Here is a 17,343-nt window from a genome sequence, read left to right as displayed (position 1 = left end):
CTTCTACCACCCCCATTCATTTTATGCCCAATTCTCCCCACATTTTCCCCACACTCCCCACATTCTCCCCACATTTTCCCCACACTCCCCACATTCTCCCCACACTCTCCCTACACTCTCCCTACACTCCCCACATTCTCCCCACACCTCCTTTTCCTTCCCCCTTTAGGTCTAGCTCATCCAAACTTCCTTTTCCTTTTCTTCCCTCTCCCTCGAACTCTTCTACCACCCCCATTCATTTTATGCCCAATTCTCCGCACATTTTCCCCACACTCCCCACATTCTCCCCACATTCTCCCCACACTCCCCACATTCTCCCCACATTCTCCCCACATTCTCCTCACACTCCCCACATTCTCCCCACACTTCCTTTTCCTTTCCCCTTTAGGTCTAGCTCATCCAAACTTCCTTTTCCTTTTCTTCCCTCTCCCTCTAACTCTTCTACCACCCCCATTCATTTTATGCCCAATTCTCCCCACATTTTCCCCACACTCCCCACATTCTCCCCACATTTTCCCCACACTCCCCACACTCCCCACATTCTCCCCACACTCTCCCTACACTCTCCCTACACTCCCCACATTCTCCCCACACCTCCTTTTCCTTCCCCCTTTAGGTCTAGCTCATCCAAACTTCCTTTTCCTTTTCTTCCCTCTCCCTCGAACTCTTCTACCACCCCCATTCATTTTATGCCCAATTCTCCGCACATTTTCCCCACACTCCCCACATTCTCCCCACATTTTCCCCACACTCCCCACATTCTCCCCACATTCTCCTCACATTCTCCTCACACTCCCCACATTCTCCCCACACTTCCTTTTCCTTTCCCCTTTAGGTCTAGCTCATCCAAACTTCCTTTTCCTTTTCTTCCCTCTCCCTCGAACTCTTCTACCACCCCCATTCATTTTATGCCCAATTCTCCCCACATTTTCCCCACACTCCCCACATTCTCCCCACACTCTCCCCACACTCTCCCCACACTCTCCCTACACTCCCCACATTCTCCCCACATTCTCCTCACACTCTCCTCACACTCCCCACATTCTCCCCACACTCTCCTCACACTCCCCACACTCCCCACACTTCCTTTTCCTTTCCCCTTTAGGTCTAGCTCATCCAAACTTCCTTTTCCTTTTCTTCCCTCTCCCTCTAACTCTTCTACCCCCCACCCGCATTCATTTTATGCCCAATTCTCCCCACATTTTCCCCACACTCCGCACATTCTCCCCACATTTTCCCCACACTCTCCCCACACTCTCCCCACACTCTCCCCACACTCTCCCTACACTCTCCCTACACTCCCCACACTCCCCACACCTCCTTTTCCTTCCCCCTTTAGGTCTAGCTCATCCAAACTTCCTTTTCCTTTTCTTCCCTCTCCCTCGAACTCTTCTACCACCCCCATTCATTTTATGCCCAATTCTCCCCACATTTTCCCCACACTCCCCACATTCTCCCCACACTCTCCCCACACTCTCCCCACATTCTCCCCACACTCTCCCTACACTCCCCACATTCTCCTCACACTCCCCACATTCTCCCCACACCTCCTTTTCCTTCCCCCTTTAGGTCTAGCTCATCCAAACTTCCTTTTCTTTTTCTTCCCTCTCCCTCGAACTATTCTACCACCCCCATTCATTTTATGCCCAATTCTCCCCACATTTTCCCCACACTCCCCACATTCTCCCTACACTCTCCCCACACTCTCCCCACATTCTCCCCACATTCTCCCCACACTCTCCCTACACTCCCCACATTCTCCTCACACTCCCCACATTCTCCCCACACCTCCTTTTCCTTCCCCCTTTAGGTCTAGCTCATCCAAACTTCCTTTTCTTTTTCTTCCCTCTCCCTCGAACTCTTCTACCACCCCCATTCATTTTATGCCCAATTCTCCCCACATTTTCCCCACACTCCCCACATTCTCCCCACATTCTCCCCACACTCTCCCCACACTCCCCACATTCTCCCCACACTCCCCACACTCCCCACACCTCCTTTTCCTTCCCCCTTTAGGTCTAGCTCATCCAAACTTCCTTTTCCTTTTCTTCCCTCTCCCTCGAACTCTTCTACCACCCCCATTCATTTTATGCCCAATTCTCCCCACATTTTCCCCACATTCTCCCCACACTCTCCCCACATTTTCCCCACACTCTCCCCACACTCCCCACACTCCCCACACCTCCTTTTCCTTCCCCCTTTAGGTCTAGCTCATCCAAACTTCCTTTTCCTTTTCTTCCCTCTCCCTCGAACTCTTCTACCACCCCCATTCATTTTATGCCCAATTCTCCCCACATTTTCCGCACACTCCCCACATTCTCCCCACATTCTCCCCACACTCCCCACATTCTCCCCACATTCCCCACATTCTCCCCACACTCTCCTCACACTCCCCACATTCTCCCCACATTCTCCCCACATTCTCCTCACACTCCCCACATTCTCCCCACACTTCCTTTTCCTTTCCCCTTTAGGTCTAGGTCATCCAAACTTCCTTTTCCTTTTCTTCCCTCTCCCTCTAACTCTTCTACCACCCCCATTCATTTTATGCCCAATTCTCCCCACATTTTCCCCACACTCCCCACATTCTCCCCACATTTTCCCCACACTCCCCACATTCTCCCCACACTCTCCCTACACTCTCCCTACACTCCCCACATTCTCCCCACACCTCCTTTTCCTTCCCCCTTTAGGTCTAGCTCATCCAAACTTCCTTTTCCTTTTCTTCCCTCTCCCTCTAACTCTTCTACCACCCCCATTCATTTTATGCACAATTCTCCCCACATTTTCTTCCTTTCCTCAACTTCTACAAAATTCTCAATAATATCTCATGACATCTAATAGATAATCACATCAGATCTCATGATATATTTTTTATAGGGGAACTAACCTTGCCCCAAGGTTGTGTAAGTAATATGCAGGTGTCGAGCAAGTCCCCTTATAGTCCACTGAGTCAATAGCCATTAAAGATCATGTTGCTTGAACTCTGACCTCCAGCCATCTTGCCTTATAACTACACTCTCCTTTTCTATAACTTATAACTACACTTCCTGTGGGCCTCCAAGCAACGTACACCCATGAACGTTCACCTGAGATTAATGTAGAAAGAAAACAGATCAGACGAAGTCCTCCATATGTGCCTGCTGTAGAATCAAGGGAAACCCTTGTGCCACTATGTGAGCTCCGTGTGGCACTATGTGAACCCTTGTGCCACTATGTGAGCTCCGTGTGGCACTATGTGAACCCTTGTGCCACTATGTGAGCTCCGTGTGGCCTGTTCGATAAAAATTCGATAAAAGCCAAAACATGTAGGAGTTTCCTCGCACAAAAAGTGGTCGTCCATCCAAGCACACAAAGTGGAATTGAATTAAACCGAAAGGCAATGCAGGGCTGGCAGAACGCTAATGGCAAACTCACAAATAATGCCATTACCATGAGAGGACTTCCAAAGAAGCAAGGCCGCGAATGAATAGGGAAATAGAACAACAAAAATAAACAAACAAGGAAAAGAACTCTTTCCCAAGTTGTCAGCACAATATGAAATAATGAAACTGAAATGGGAATTGTGAAAAAAATATTGACTTTTTGTCTCTGAGAATAAAAAGAAAACCTTGAGCAGATAAAATGGGCCTCGCAAACGTTCCCACGCTTGAAAATACCACGTCAAAACCAACAAGCACCTTTTGTACCCAAAACAAATCACCGCCTTGGCAAAAGGCACCGGCTGTATCCTCAGCTTTAATTCACTCACGGGCTTCTGTCAAGACAAATATGTCGGGATCCCTGCGATTCGAAGGGCCGACTTTGTGGGCACCTTGGGCCAAAAGTAATTACACACTTTCAACAACAACGTCAACGAGGGGGCAGAAGGTGATCAACATCCAAGATGAATACATTCATTCTACAAACACAGGGGATTCCTTCCCCATTTACAAACCAATTTACTGTAAAACGTTAGCCTTCCTGTAAACTCGAAAAACGTACCTTTTCACTCATTTCAGATCAAATAAAGGAAAGATTTTCTTGGAAGAAAAACTCATGGACTCCATAACGCAGACGAAACATTTCTTTCTGAAACAACGAACAGGGTCACTACGTGCGAAACAACAGGCGAGGCCCGAGGGAGGTTTAATGGCGTCCTTTCCTTTTGCGTTCCAACCCCCTTTGCTTAGAAAGATTTATATCAGTTCTCGACCCTCGGTGCAAGTTGACAGTGTCCACAAAATCAGGACCACCGTTTCCTTGCCACACCATGCCCGCGTCACGTCCAACTCCAACAGCTGTGCTTACACTTAAGCGAGCATCAAGAGAAGTAAGCCTAACCCTGTAACGTTTTCCCTCTTGGGTATTCTATTTCTACAAAGTGGCTCCAGCATGCCGTGTTTGTGCAGGCCATGGCGTTAACCCTCATTTACTGCTCCTCCACACATGCCTGGAAAGGACACACGGTGCACCATGGGGCAACGCTCGACAAGAGGTTTCCGATTGAGGTAACACAAGTCCGGTTAGATCAATTGGAACCACATGTGCGAGGGTCCCGACAAAGCCTGCCTGTGCATTCATGATGGAGCTTAATTCCAGGTAGTCTCTTGCAGCCTTTCCAGGACTCTGTGCCAGGCCTCGACTAATTCAGTTGCTACTAAAACGGTGGAGATTAAAATAAACGGGATTAGTTGGCCAGGAAATTTTTCTAAAGAGTGTAACAAATGTTTGCTGCAAATAGTAGACTCATTTTCCCAGGGATGAGAAATTCCCTTCTGACTCTGATCTCGTCCAAAACCTCTTTCCCGTTCATTCCTTTCTCAATCCTCCCATTTCATCCCTCTCCATTTCGTTGTATTTCCGTATCCTCCTCTCCATCCACTTGGTGCCCCATCACCGCAAGGATCCACCTCTACTTCCTTTGTTCCTGCTAACTTATATACTGCAATATGTGGATGATCCCTAACAACAGTTTAAAATCAAGCAAAAGAGAAAACCCTTTGAACAATTGTTTGTTCCAGTGTAATAGGATCCCACTTGACCCCACCCGAACCCATCATATCCAAGTGCACTACTCGCTCGCTGTGTAAAATATAACACACAGGGAGGGCCTCATCCTGATCCACCTTACAAGAGCAAAACTACTCGTGAGCCAAGAAAGCACAACTCAGTTAAATGAGGATATAAAAAACACCAATGCATGAGATGCAAATAACAGAGCTATGTTAAAAATAAAATAAATAAATAAACAGATTATCAAACCAAACGGGGTAATAAGGTTTGTAGCTCAAAAAGTTTAAAGGTCTCTAAATAAGTATGAAAAATTAACTTCGCTGTAAAAAATTTAAAAGCCAACAGTAAATGCATTAGTGGGGGAAACTGAAATTATACGGTTCATTGTTCGATCAAATTTATTTGTTTTACTTTAATAATGTGCCCGTACAGACTTCAACACTGCTCGGCTTCCGTTGTCCCCCTTTTTTCGATGACATTAGCATAGATCTTAGTTTTACAAGCAAACTTCATTTTCACAAATGTTTCAAAAAGTGAACATGTCATTTTTAGAACAACAACAGGTGTGCTTGTATGATACCGTTGTCATATCGAGCAAATAAAGTGAACTCGAACCTCGGTCCTGCCTGTTGCAAACATGCCTTTGGTGTACAATGACCGGGCTTATTTGCCAGCAGAGGGAAATAGAGGAGTCCGTCTGATCCTTTGTTTGTAAGACGAAAACATTGGGCAATAGGTGATCAGTCTATGGGTATAATAAATGAGAATTGGATCTGGCAATGATAGAGTAATCTTCTTCATTCGTATGCAGCACAAGGCTGCAGGGTAGCATCATTGGCCGATGGTGTGGCTGCGCTGCTGGCGCAATGCCCTCTGCTGGTTAGGGCGGGAATTTGTTATTTGTTCAAGGCTCCGGTAATAGCTCTCCTACTCTTCCCGAAGGCCACCGTGGGATCTTTCAACGTTTCAAGGTTACGAGCAATTGACTTTCCACCACAACCTCACCCTCTTACTTTGCCAGTAACCGTTATCTCCAACCCCGTCATCCCTACCCGCAGATATTTTTTTTACCCCCATTAACCATACCCAACCCAACCTTCTTACTTCCAGGTTATTGTGTTTCCTCCCCTGCTCACCTCTCTCCACTCTTCCTGTTCCTGTTCGTTTATTCTCGCGGTTGTTTTATCCTTCTATGGCCCCGTTGCCCCCATCGTCAATCAGTTCATTGCCTCTTGACCCTCTTTAACCTCACTCTTCTTTTTCAAAAAATGTTTTCTTTTCTACCCATGAATATATTAATCACCCCTGAAATGTTCTCCAGTTCGACATGAGAAATGTGGTCAAACATGGCTTGTTAGAAACAATATATACAAGTGAGCATTTCTTTTAAGAAGATGTAATACTCCAGTGTCCCTGAAAAAAAATTCCTTGGGAGTAGTATGAGCAGTTCAATATAAATAATCAAAAACAACAACATAAAACACAGCAAGAAAGGAAGGAGGGATGTATTTGCCATGTTTGCTCTCACAATAACATCTCTCAACACAAATAAATGACTCACAAAAGGTTGCCATCTCATTTACTGCTATTCGTGGAATCGAGTAACACCTTTACCATCAACGAGGAGCAATCAAATGCTCAAAATGAAATCTAAAGTTTCTTTATAGTTTATGCAGTAATTCTAAAGAAGAATTGTTCCTTAACTTTTTTTTTTCTTCAAGATGAAAAACTGGTTAACGAGAAAAAAAACCCACAAGCATGTAAATCCTATCGCCAGCCAACAATTTAAGTTACCGGTCAAGGGAAGGGCAGTGTCTTCTTCCAATGTGTCAGTCAGGGTTTCTTCAGCCACGCTCCTCACGCTCCAAGAGTCACGGTGCATCTGAGCGGCAGAACAAACAGTTAGTGGGAGCAGAGTGAGAAAGACAGAGCAGACAAAACATTAAGCGAGTGTGTGCATGATAACCATGTAGCATTTCCTTCCTCCTTCCCTCCGGTGAAATACCCCTGAGAATCATTTTTGGCAAGGTTCCATTTTACGCGCGTTTTGCCGGAAAAGAAACTGCTTGAAAAAAAACCCACCTCCAATTTTTGGACTGTTGGTAATATTCATATAGCCAAGGATTGATAACAAAACATGAAATAATTGGTAAAAATAACTTGATGAGAAAGAAAAACCAAAGGAAGTCTAGAAAACTTGTGAAAACTTTGTGCAACATACAGCCGTCATAACATAACCCTCGTGAATGAAATGTCAAAACAAGCAACTACTGAAGGCATTTACTAGAAGCAAAGATCAGGTGACTCGAGGGGCTTTTTCTTACTAAATGGCCATCTACGTGGATAGTTGTTGCTTTTGTCATCAGTTTCTCCCACCAAGGGATTGGCCATCCAATAGCACATGATGAAGGCTTCGCTGTTTGCATTTTTGCTATTCAGAGTCTGGAGGTGGATGCTGTCTGTAGTCCTAGTGATACACAAGTCAATCTTCTGGCCCTATTAAGCTCAGCAGACTTTCACCAGAGAATCAGGAGGCAGGGATTTGACCCAAGGTATCGGCACACTTTGGCTTACGTTTTTCAAAAGAGCAGTGGGGGATCAAACAAATGTTAGGAGAATGAACGACCGGTTTGACGTCCCCTCCAAAGGATGGATGATGTAAAGCCCCACATGTGAAACACCAGTTTAACAGTTTATTGTCAGGTCGGGAATTGAACCAAGACTAGAGAGCTCAAAGGTGAGCAAGCACTCTACCTCCGAGTTAAAACAGCAAATCGACGATCAATACACGGTATACAAAACAAATGGGACAAGCATATTAGTATTCGGCAAAATATAGAATCGACCCATTCATCTACTCGTATATTATAAAAGGGGCCATGTCTCTTTGTCTGTCTGTCGTATTATAACTTGAGAACGGATTAACAAATTTCAATGAAATCAATAGTCCAGGATCCAAATGCCCAAAAAGGCTTTATTTTAGGATGTACTGGACACCTCTTCCTATACTTTGCAGGTCACAATTTTATTTTAGTTGAATGGCTGTATATTCAGAATCAACAAGCCAGCTCAGCCACCTGTCGTGCGAAACCACCAGAATAGGGGTTCAAGGGTAGGTACACCATCATAAAACAAATGTGATTTTCGGCATCGCTTATTTAACAAATAATGTCTATAACTACATAATATGTGAAGATAACCAGCTGTTGTGAAACATATACAATAAATATTAGATCCTCTTTCAGTTGGTGACCTCTGATGACCTTGAGAAGTCAAAAAGTGGTCATTTTAGTCGTAAAATCCTTAAAATTGTTTATGAAACTTAGATTATCTAGTCAAACAGAACATTTTCATTTTAAAATAAGCCTAATGAATCACTGGTATGAATGCCTAATGGTTATCCATTTCATCCCAGACCCGGACAATCCCGGACCGGCATATGGTGAACTTCATCATGGAGATGCTGTCAAACCGCAGCTTCGTCCTACAGACCAGCGACGGCCAGCGCAGCAGGCTCGGAAGACTGAGGAATGGTGTCCCGCAGGGTTCTGTTCTCTCGCCGATGCTGTTTAACATCTACATCTATGACCTGCCAGATACAACATCCAGAAAGTACGGTTATGCGGACGACCTGGCCATCATGCTGAGACGACCAACATGGAAGGCGATGGAAAACGGTAACAACCAAGACATGGGCACCTTGGTAGCCTACCTCCGGAGGTGGCGTTTGCAGCTCAGCATTGGTAAGACAGTGTCAGCGGCATACCATCTTAACAACAGAGAAGCAAAAAGGGAATTGGACGTGTTCGTTGACAACAAACGCCTGGAGTTCCAGCAAGCCCCAAAGTACCTCGGTGTACGCCTAGATCGGATACTGTCCTTCAAGCAACACCTAGAAGAAGTTAAGGCCGAGGTGACATCAAGGGTCTCGCTTATCCGACGTCTCGCTGGTACGACCTGGGGAGCCTCCGCCAAGACCCTACGAATATCCACGCAAGCCCTGGTCTTCTCTGCAGCCGAATACTATGCCCCAGACTGGAGCAGAAGTCCACACGTGAGAAAGGTTGATGTTGCCATTAACAACGCCCTCCGCATTGTAGCTGGTTGCTTGAAGCCCACCCCGGCATTCCACCTGCCAGTCCTAGCGGGAATCGCCCCGGCCGGCCTCCGATTCTCCGATTCAAGCCTCCGATTCAAGCCGGCCGGCCTCCGAGCGAGGGCTGCTACACTCGCTCTCGCAAGGAATGCCCAGAAACACGACTGGCACATCCTGCACAATACCACAATGATAGTGGCGCCTCCAAGCAGACTCAAGTCCCGCCATCCCTACAACAAGGCGGCACAAGAGATGCTCAGTTCTATCCCTGAGGACGTGTCTAGAAGCGCATGGCTGGCGGCATCTTGGAAGCAGGTGTGGGAAATGGCCGGGCCCACCCGCATCCACCGCTACATCTGGGACCCAGGAGGTGGCGTCGTAGGAGAAGACCTACCACGCCTGCAATGGACCTTGCTGAACCGTCTACGTACGGGGGTCGGCTGCTTCAAATCATCGCTGAAGATGTGGGGCCTGGCAGATAGCGCCGTGTGCGAGTGCGGCGAGCCTGAGCAGACTGCCGAACACATAATTACCACCTGCCCCCTATACAGACCACCTTCAGAAGCTGGCCTCTTCGACGTAGGACCAGAGACGAGGGCATGGCTGCATGACACTGAGCATCTGATGATACACGAAAGAAGAAGATCCATTTCATATATTTTCAGATAACCTCTTGAAGCAACATTATGGATGATGTATGCAAGAGGAAACGGTTTTGTGACCAAAACTGTTTATGAAAGCCAAATTATCAGTTCGGTTCATTTTATTGTTCCATATTGTATTGTAGGAAACTACCAGGAAGGCTTGTGACGCAAAAAGAAAACTTTTTTTTATTGGTACATGGGCACACGTGGCGAAACTGCAAACGTCAACTTGTGACACTTGCTATCCCTGCACAGAGGGAAGGATCTCCTACAAATCCTTTTTTTTGTTCTTGCTCTATAGATTAGCCATCACAGCTATGTCAAGGAAACGGAAAGCCCTGGGTTGTTTTTTTTAGCAATTACGCAACAGCAAAGACAAGGAGACCTCCGAGTTTCTTTCTGGCATTGCCTGTGCTTAATATTGTCGTATCCCCGGGGTTAAGTCCCCAAGAGGACGAATGGCCAAAACGAGCTTTAACTCTGAGGCGTATACCCAACTTGGCGGTAGTGACACGCACGGGAAGGTTCGAAGTCTTACCTGATCGGGAATACACACAGGGTTAATCCGAACCCACAAACGAGGAAACGGACATGACACACAAAAGTAAGATGCAACAATAACCGATTTAATGAAAATAAATGCAAGTAACAATGAAAGGCGAGGTAAAAACTAAAATTCCTAATTGAGACGTCTCCACTCAGACTCGTATCCAAACCAAACCAGAGGCTAATCTCTCTTCGGGAATGTTTGCATGATGTTGAAGACCATCAGATGGGGCCTGACTGGCGCGATCGGCAAATGTGGCAGGTTTGTCGGGCGTGGCGGGGCTGTGAACGATTGAGTCCATTTGTTATAGTTGCTGTAATGGCGGCCTGAAGGGAAAAATCACAGGGCAATTACACACTGGGGTTTATCCTTAAGCCCTATCTAATTAGCATAGCTCCACCCCTCGTATGGAGACACATCTAGGATCTTATTCTAAACAGATTCCCGACTTAGTTACATCGAGGTGGGCTTCTTCTTTGCGTCACTCGGAGCATTCTAAACCTACACGATTCTATCTCGACTAAGGTATTTCTTCATTTACCCCCACGAACGTAACAATATGTACCCCCAAACAGTTTGATCAAAAGAAAGAAGAGAGGGAGAGGGTGAGAAATTATTTTTATTTTCCGCTTAGTGTGTTGTATATTATTTTCAATTCAGCATCTAAAAAGGCTGTGGTGAATATGCCATTAGCACACTCCCCCTCCTCACCCCCTGAGTGAGTACCTCGGCCAGTATCTATACACTGCCTAATTTTATTTTTTCCCATTAACAAAATCTGTTTTTTGGGGGTTTTTGCAATTACACAAAGATTGGTATTCCCATCAGCAAAGCGACGGGTCTTATATTCTAATAATAATAATTATAATAATTATAATAATAATAATAATGAGAGTTCCTTTGCAATAAACTTTGATGTGCAGGAGGACATTAGGCCCACCAAAGCTTGCGCTAGTATTACCAATTTATGGTTGTTTGGCCATACTCTATCCTTTTTAAATGATGAATTTCAAGCAAGTAAGCAGGAACATACTATTTTTCAAGTCTTTGGTATGACTCGGCTAGGGTTCAAACCACCGACCACTCAGACTCAGAGAAGATGCTCTAACCATTTTTCGAAGACGCAAATTCTCTATGTAAATATGTATCGTGTAGCGCCGCCTCCAAGTGGGAGAGGGTATTACAAGTCCCCACCCTTTACAATACAGTGTTCCTGTTTCCACTTTTTCCAGTGCAGTTAGGTGTTTTGAATTACACAGTGAGAGGTATTTTAGAGAGGTATTATGAATTACATGTTTGTGTAAGGATAATAACATACAGTCACGTGAAAAAGTAAGTACACCCCATGTAAAGTTTTGACTTTTTCAACATATTTCAACATACACCTATTTGATCTTCATTTCAACAATATTGATAGATAAAGGTGACATAATATAACAAATATCATGAAACATTTACATTTTGTAGTCCATTGTATAATTTAAATAAACATAAATGCAAATTTCGCATATGGAAAAAGTAAGTACACCCCATGAAATATTTTTAAAATCTTTTTAACATATGTGGACATATCAATATTTGATCTTCATTGAAACAGTATCTATAGATAAAGGTGATCTAATTGAACAAAAAAACAATGGAAAGTTGACTTTGCAATAATTTATTCAACAAAAAATTAACAGAGATGCCATTTCCTTCTGTGGAAAAAGTAAGTACACCCTTGGCTCTAATAGGTGGCATTGCCCACTTTGGCAGAAACAACCTCAAGTAGGCATTTCTTACAACTGTCTACCAGTCTCTGACATCGACTGGAAGAAATGTTTGCCCACTCCTCCATGCAGAATTCGTTCAGCTGTGCGATGTTTGAGGGGTTTCTTGCATGCACAGCTCGTTTCAAATCCCCCCACAACATCTCGATGGGATTTCGATCCCCGCTTTGACTTGGCCATTCCAGAACCCTCCATTTCTTTCTTTTCAGCCATTCCTTGGTGGATTAACTGGTATGTTTAGGGTCATTGTCATGTTACAAGGTGCACCTTCGGTTGAGCTTCAACTTTCCGACAGATGGCCTCACATTATCCTCAAGCACCCTCTAGTACAATGAAGAATTCATATTGGATTCTATGATGGTGAGCTGCCCAGGCCCTGATGCAGCAAAGCTTCCCCAAACCATAATATTTCCACCACCATGCTTTACAGTTGGTATCAGGTTCTTGTGGTCAAATGCTGTCTTTGGTTTTCACCAAACATGTCTTCTGGTACTGTGGCCAAATAGCTCAACCTTTGACTCATCTGTCCAGAGCATATTGTTCCAGAAGTGCTGGTCTTTGCCTAGGTGTTCATTGGCAAACTTTAGTCTTGCCCTGATGTTCTTTCTGGACAGCAAAGGTTTCCTCCTGGCACACCTCCCATGTAGATCATATTTGTGCAGCCTCTTTCTAATGGTGGACTCGTGCACTTTGATATCAACAGTGGCAAGAGCTACCTGTAGGTCCCGTGATGACATTCTGGGGTTCTTAGAAACTTCTTTCAGCATCTTGCGGTCTGCTCTCGGGCTGAACTTGCTGGGGCGAGTGGGGCAGCCTAGCCTGAACAAGTTGGCAGTTGTTTGGAATCTTCTCCACTTGTAGATGATCTTCCGGACAGTCGAATGATTGATTTCAAATTGTTTGGAGATCTTTTTAAATCCCTTCCCAGACTCGTAGGCATCTATAACATTCTTGCTGAAGGCCTCAGAGAGCTCTTTTGATCAAGGAATGGTGACGCTGCACACTTCAACAACAAAGAGCAAACCAAACTAAATGTCTGAGGTTTAAATAAGACAGGTTCCTCCAAGATCCTCTCTACCGCTGTTCTAATCATTTGCACCTGATTCTAATTTTAGGTATTTGAAGTAGTGATAAATGTCGGGGTGTACTTACTTTTTTCACATGCGAAATTTGCATTTATGTTTTTTTTTAATTATACAATGGACTACAAAATGTAAATGTTTCATGATATTTGTTATATTATATCACCTTTATCTATCAATATTGTTGAAATGAAGATCAAATAGCTGTATGTTGAAATATGTTGAAAAAGTCAAAACTTTACATGGGGTGTACTTACTTTTTCACGTGACTGTAACCCCCTAAGCCACTCCCATAGAGAGCGGGTCCTTTACAAATTTTAAAATGAGAGAATGATGTTGTAAATTTGAATTGATTAATTATGCATTGATTGTTTACGAAACATCCTGGCTACATTTTGAAATAGCGAGATGCGCAGTGCATGGAGTACCTGTTGATAAAACACTTGTTCGTAATCTCACTCTCCACTCAACCTTCAACCCCCCACAGCCCCAGGTTTTTTAAAGTGCATTCTGTAATTGTTATGCCTCCTGAGCGAGCAATAATGGCAAAGTGATGGAGTGGATATTCATCACAAACTATGAATAAATAAAAATAGCCTTAAGAACATGGACAGATGTTTTGTCCACAAGTCACCCCATTAATAGCTGCAGACATCATGGAAGGCATGATCGATGGATCGTTCGAACAAAGACCAGAACACGAGACAAGAACTAAACTAGAATGTGAAGGGTTTAAAAGGAGGCATTACAGTTTGAGCAAGTATAGACGTGATATATCATCAGTACAAAAGTTTACTTGTGTTGAAATTTACATCATTTTTTATCAGATCTGTTATTTTATTTTTCCACTCGGTGCATGTGCGAGATCATCTATGGAGCTTCCATCACTGTGAAAATGAATGAATGTTATGATGAAAGTTAAAGGATGAGGATCAATTGCAATTGGTGAGATGAGGTGGGTAGGCAGGATGATTCATTCGAGTTATTTCACCATTCGCTGGAGCTGTGCTACCTTAAAAATAAAATTGCCACATACTCGTAATAAATGATTAATAAGCATTTTAATACAGAGGAGCTTATTTTACAAAAACAAATATATATATATACATATATGTATATATTATATATATATATATATATTTACATATATATATATATATATGTAAATAGAAATATATATATATATACACATATATACATATAAAAATTTTACCCAAAAAAATAAAATCACTTCTTAATTCTTGATCATCTTTGAGATGTTTCTACACCTTGATTGGAGTCCACCTGTGATAAATTCAATTGATTGGCCATGATTTGGAAAGGCACACACCTGTCTATATAAGGTCTCACAGCTGACAATGCATATCAGACCAAAAAAACTAAGCCATGAGGTCGAAGGAACTGCCTGCAGAGCTGAGCTCAGAGACAGGATTGTGTCGAGGCACAGATCTGGGGAAGCCTACACAAAAATTTCTACTGCATTGAAGGTTCCCAAGAGCACAGTGGCCTCCATAATTCTTAAATGGAAGAAGTTTGGAACAACCAGGACTCTTCCTCGAGCTGGCCGCCCGGCCAAACTGAGCAATCGGGGGAGAAGGGCCTTGGTAAGAGAGGTGACCAAGAACCCGATGGTCACTCTGGCTTAGCTCCAGAGATCCTGTGTGGAGATGGGAGAAACTTCCAGATTGACAACCATCACTGCAACACTCCACCGATCTGGGCTTTATGGCAGAGTTTTATGGCACCACATAATTCAAAATACCTCACCACCACGTCATTCAAAACCACCACCACGTTATTAAAAACACTTCACAACCACGGAAACAAAAGTTTGAGGGAGTCGTTAAGTGACAACACAGACACTGCCCAGATGTGGAGATATATAGATAAATGACTGCACCTGAGTTGCTGTTTTGTCATGGTTTACACCAATCATAATTCAAACAATCATAATGCACAAATGTATTTGTAATATACTTGATATCACATTTTATAAACAATTGAAGTTGAGAATTTAAGTTGAAAAAAAAAATTGGAAAATTTTTCTTAAAAAGAATACCCTTCGGACATACCGACGGGAGAGATATGTGCATACCAGAAGTTTGGTACGATTTCACAAAAGTTTGAGGGAGTAGTTCAGTGACAACACAAGACAAGACAAGACAGACACTGCACTGATATATAAATATCTCTTTATATAAAACACAGTTTGTGTGTGTGTGTGTGTGTGTGTGTGTGTGTGTGTGTGTGTGTGTGTGTGTGTGTGTGTGTGTGTGTGTGTGTGTGTGTGTGTGTAATGTTACCGATAGACTCCGAAACGGAGAGGCTCACGTGCTTGATATTTGGCATAGACATGGCCATTGAGCCTGGGACGAACATGGCCGAGACCATATTTGACGAGATCCATATTTTTTATTCATATTTACTATTTAGTAAATTTACCTCAGCGCATTTCAGCGAAATACCCGCTAATCTCAGCCAGTGCCAGAACAGCTCGCTGATTCGCTCAGAGCGATCACGTGATGTTCCATCCCGTCACACGTCACACGTTTGCATGTAATTCAGGGCGAAAAGCGATTGCGCTTTTTCACCTTTATGCGATCGTGTTTTGTGTCGATTTTGTGCGATATGAATTAAATTTTAATTCATATTTCGTGTTTACGAATTCGAATACGAAGGATTTCCCCTTTCCCCTTTCGATTTCGAATACGAATCGAATACGAGCTCGAGTCGAGAGGGCGAATGTACAGGTTGGGAATGTACGGGTCTCCCTTCCCCCGCCGGCAACGCCGGTACTGGAGGGCATGGGTCACAGGATCGGTGAGTCTCCAAAATCCGCTTTGTGCTCTTGCGAAGATGCAGGACGATGTCGCGATTGTTGTGCTGCTCTCCGACCATGAGAACTGCAACGTCATTGTTGACTGGCCCTCCCCTTCCCCCCCCCTCCCCCGTCCGCCCTCCCCCTCCCTCCCCCCTCCACCCTACCCCTTCCCCTTCTCCCCTCCCCCTCCTTTTCCCCCTCCCTTTTCCCCCTCCCCCCTCCCCCTCCCTTTTCCCCCTCCCCCCTCCCCCTCCCTTTTCCCCCTCCCCCCTCCCCCTCCCTTTTCCCCTTCCCCCCTCCCCCCTCTCCCCCTTCCAACCCCCTCCCATCCCTCACCCTCCCACCCCCCTCCTCCCACCCCTCACCCTCCCCCCTCCCACCCCCTCCCCCCTCCCTCCCTCCACTCCCCCCCCTCCCCCCACACCTCTCCCCCACCCCACACCCTCTCCCCCTCCCACCCCCTCACCCCACACCCCTCCCCCTCCCACCCCTCACCCTCCCCCCTCCCCTCCCCATCCCCCCTCTTCTCCCCTCTCCCCCTCCTCCTCTTCTCCACCTCTCGCCCTCTCCCTCCCCCTCTTCTCCCCTCCCCCCCTCTTCTCCCCTCCCCCCCGTTCCCCTCCCCTCCCCTTCCCCCCTCCCCTCCCCGCCCGGCAATGCCGGGTACTTCTGCTAGTCTATATATATATATGTGCAGCGTCTGTCCTGTCCTGTGTTGTGTTGTGTTGTGTTGTCCTGTGTTGTCACTGAACTACTTTCTCAAACTTTTGTGAAATCGTACCAAACTTCTGGAATGCACATATCTCTCCCGTCGGTATGTCCTAAGGGTATTTTTTTTGAAAAATTTTCCAATTTTTTTTTTTGGGGGGGGGATTTTTTGGGAAATTTTTTTTTTTTTCCAACTTCAATTGTTTATAAAATGTGATATCACGTATATTACAAATACATTTGTGCAAAATAATTGTTTGAATTACGATTGGTTTAAACCATGACAAAACGGCAACTCGGGTACAGTCATTTATCTATACACAAAGAATTAAGTTAAGCACCCCCCCCCCCGTTTTTTTTACAACCTCGCACATTACAAGTTTGTTGTCGTCAAAACAGTGTAATATACCCATGATATTGCTATATTTTCTGGAGAAGTGATATTATGGTCACATAAAAACATAACAATCATGCCGTTTTCAATATTTTATTCTGAATAATTTAGGGTGAAATTTTTTGGGAATTTTAGGCATATTCTCACCTCAATTTAAGTATGGAGCTATAGGTCCATCACGGACAGTGTGGATGACGTTTATGTTTTCTAACGTACAGTCATTGTTCTGAGAAGACCTCTAGCGATCTTTGCGTCAATAACGTGTGTAGGACCCACGTGATCGGATC

At 44.6% G+C, this 17,343-nt stretch overlaps 1 protein-coding gene across 2 annotated transcripts in view; it reads right to left on the bottom strand.

Annotated features, from left to right (window-relative positions):
• LOC137431578 (uncharacterized) overlaps window positions 1–17,343 on the bottom strand; it is a 243,576-nt gene that overhangs the window by 174,941 nt on the left and 51,292 nt on the right. For both annotated transcript variants that reach the window (XM_078782122.1, XM_078782121.1), the window contains exon 2: window positions 6,790–6,877. In XM_078782122.1, the coding sequence (XP_078638248.1) occupies window positions 6,790–6,877 (88 nt within the window). The remainder of the gene's footprint in view (window positions 1–6,789; window positions 6,878–17,343) is intronic.

The sequence above is a fragment of the Myxine glutinosa genome, chromosome 7, assembly GCF_964187855.1.
Source record: "Myxine glutinosa chromosome 7, kmMyxGlut1.1, whole genome shotgun sequence".
Classification (NCBI taxonomy): domain Eukaryota; kingdom Metazoa; phylum Chordata; class Myxini; order Myxiniformes; family Myxinidae; genus Myxine; species Myxine glutinosa.
The sequence above is the reverse complement of the archived record's forward strand: the minus strand, read 5'-3'. Positions and strand labels throughout refer to the sequence as shown.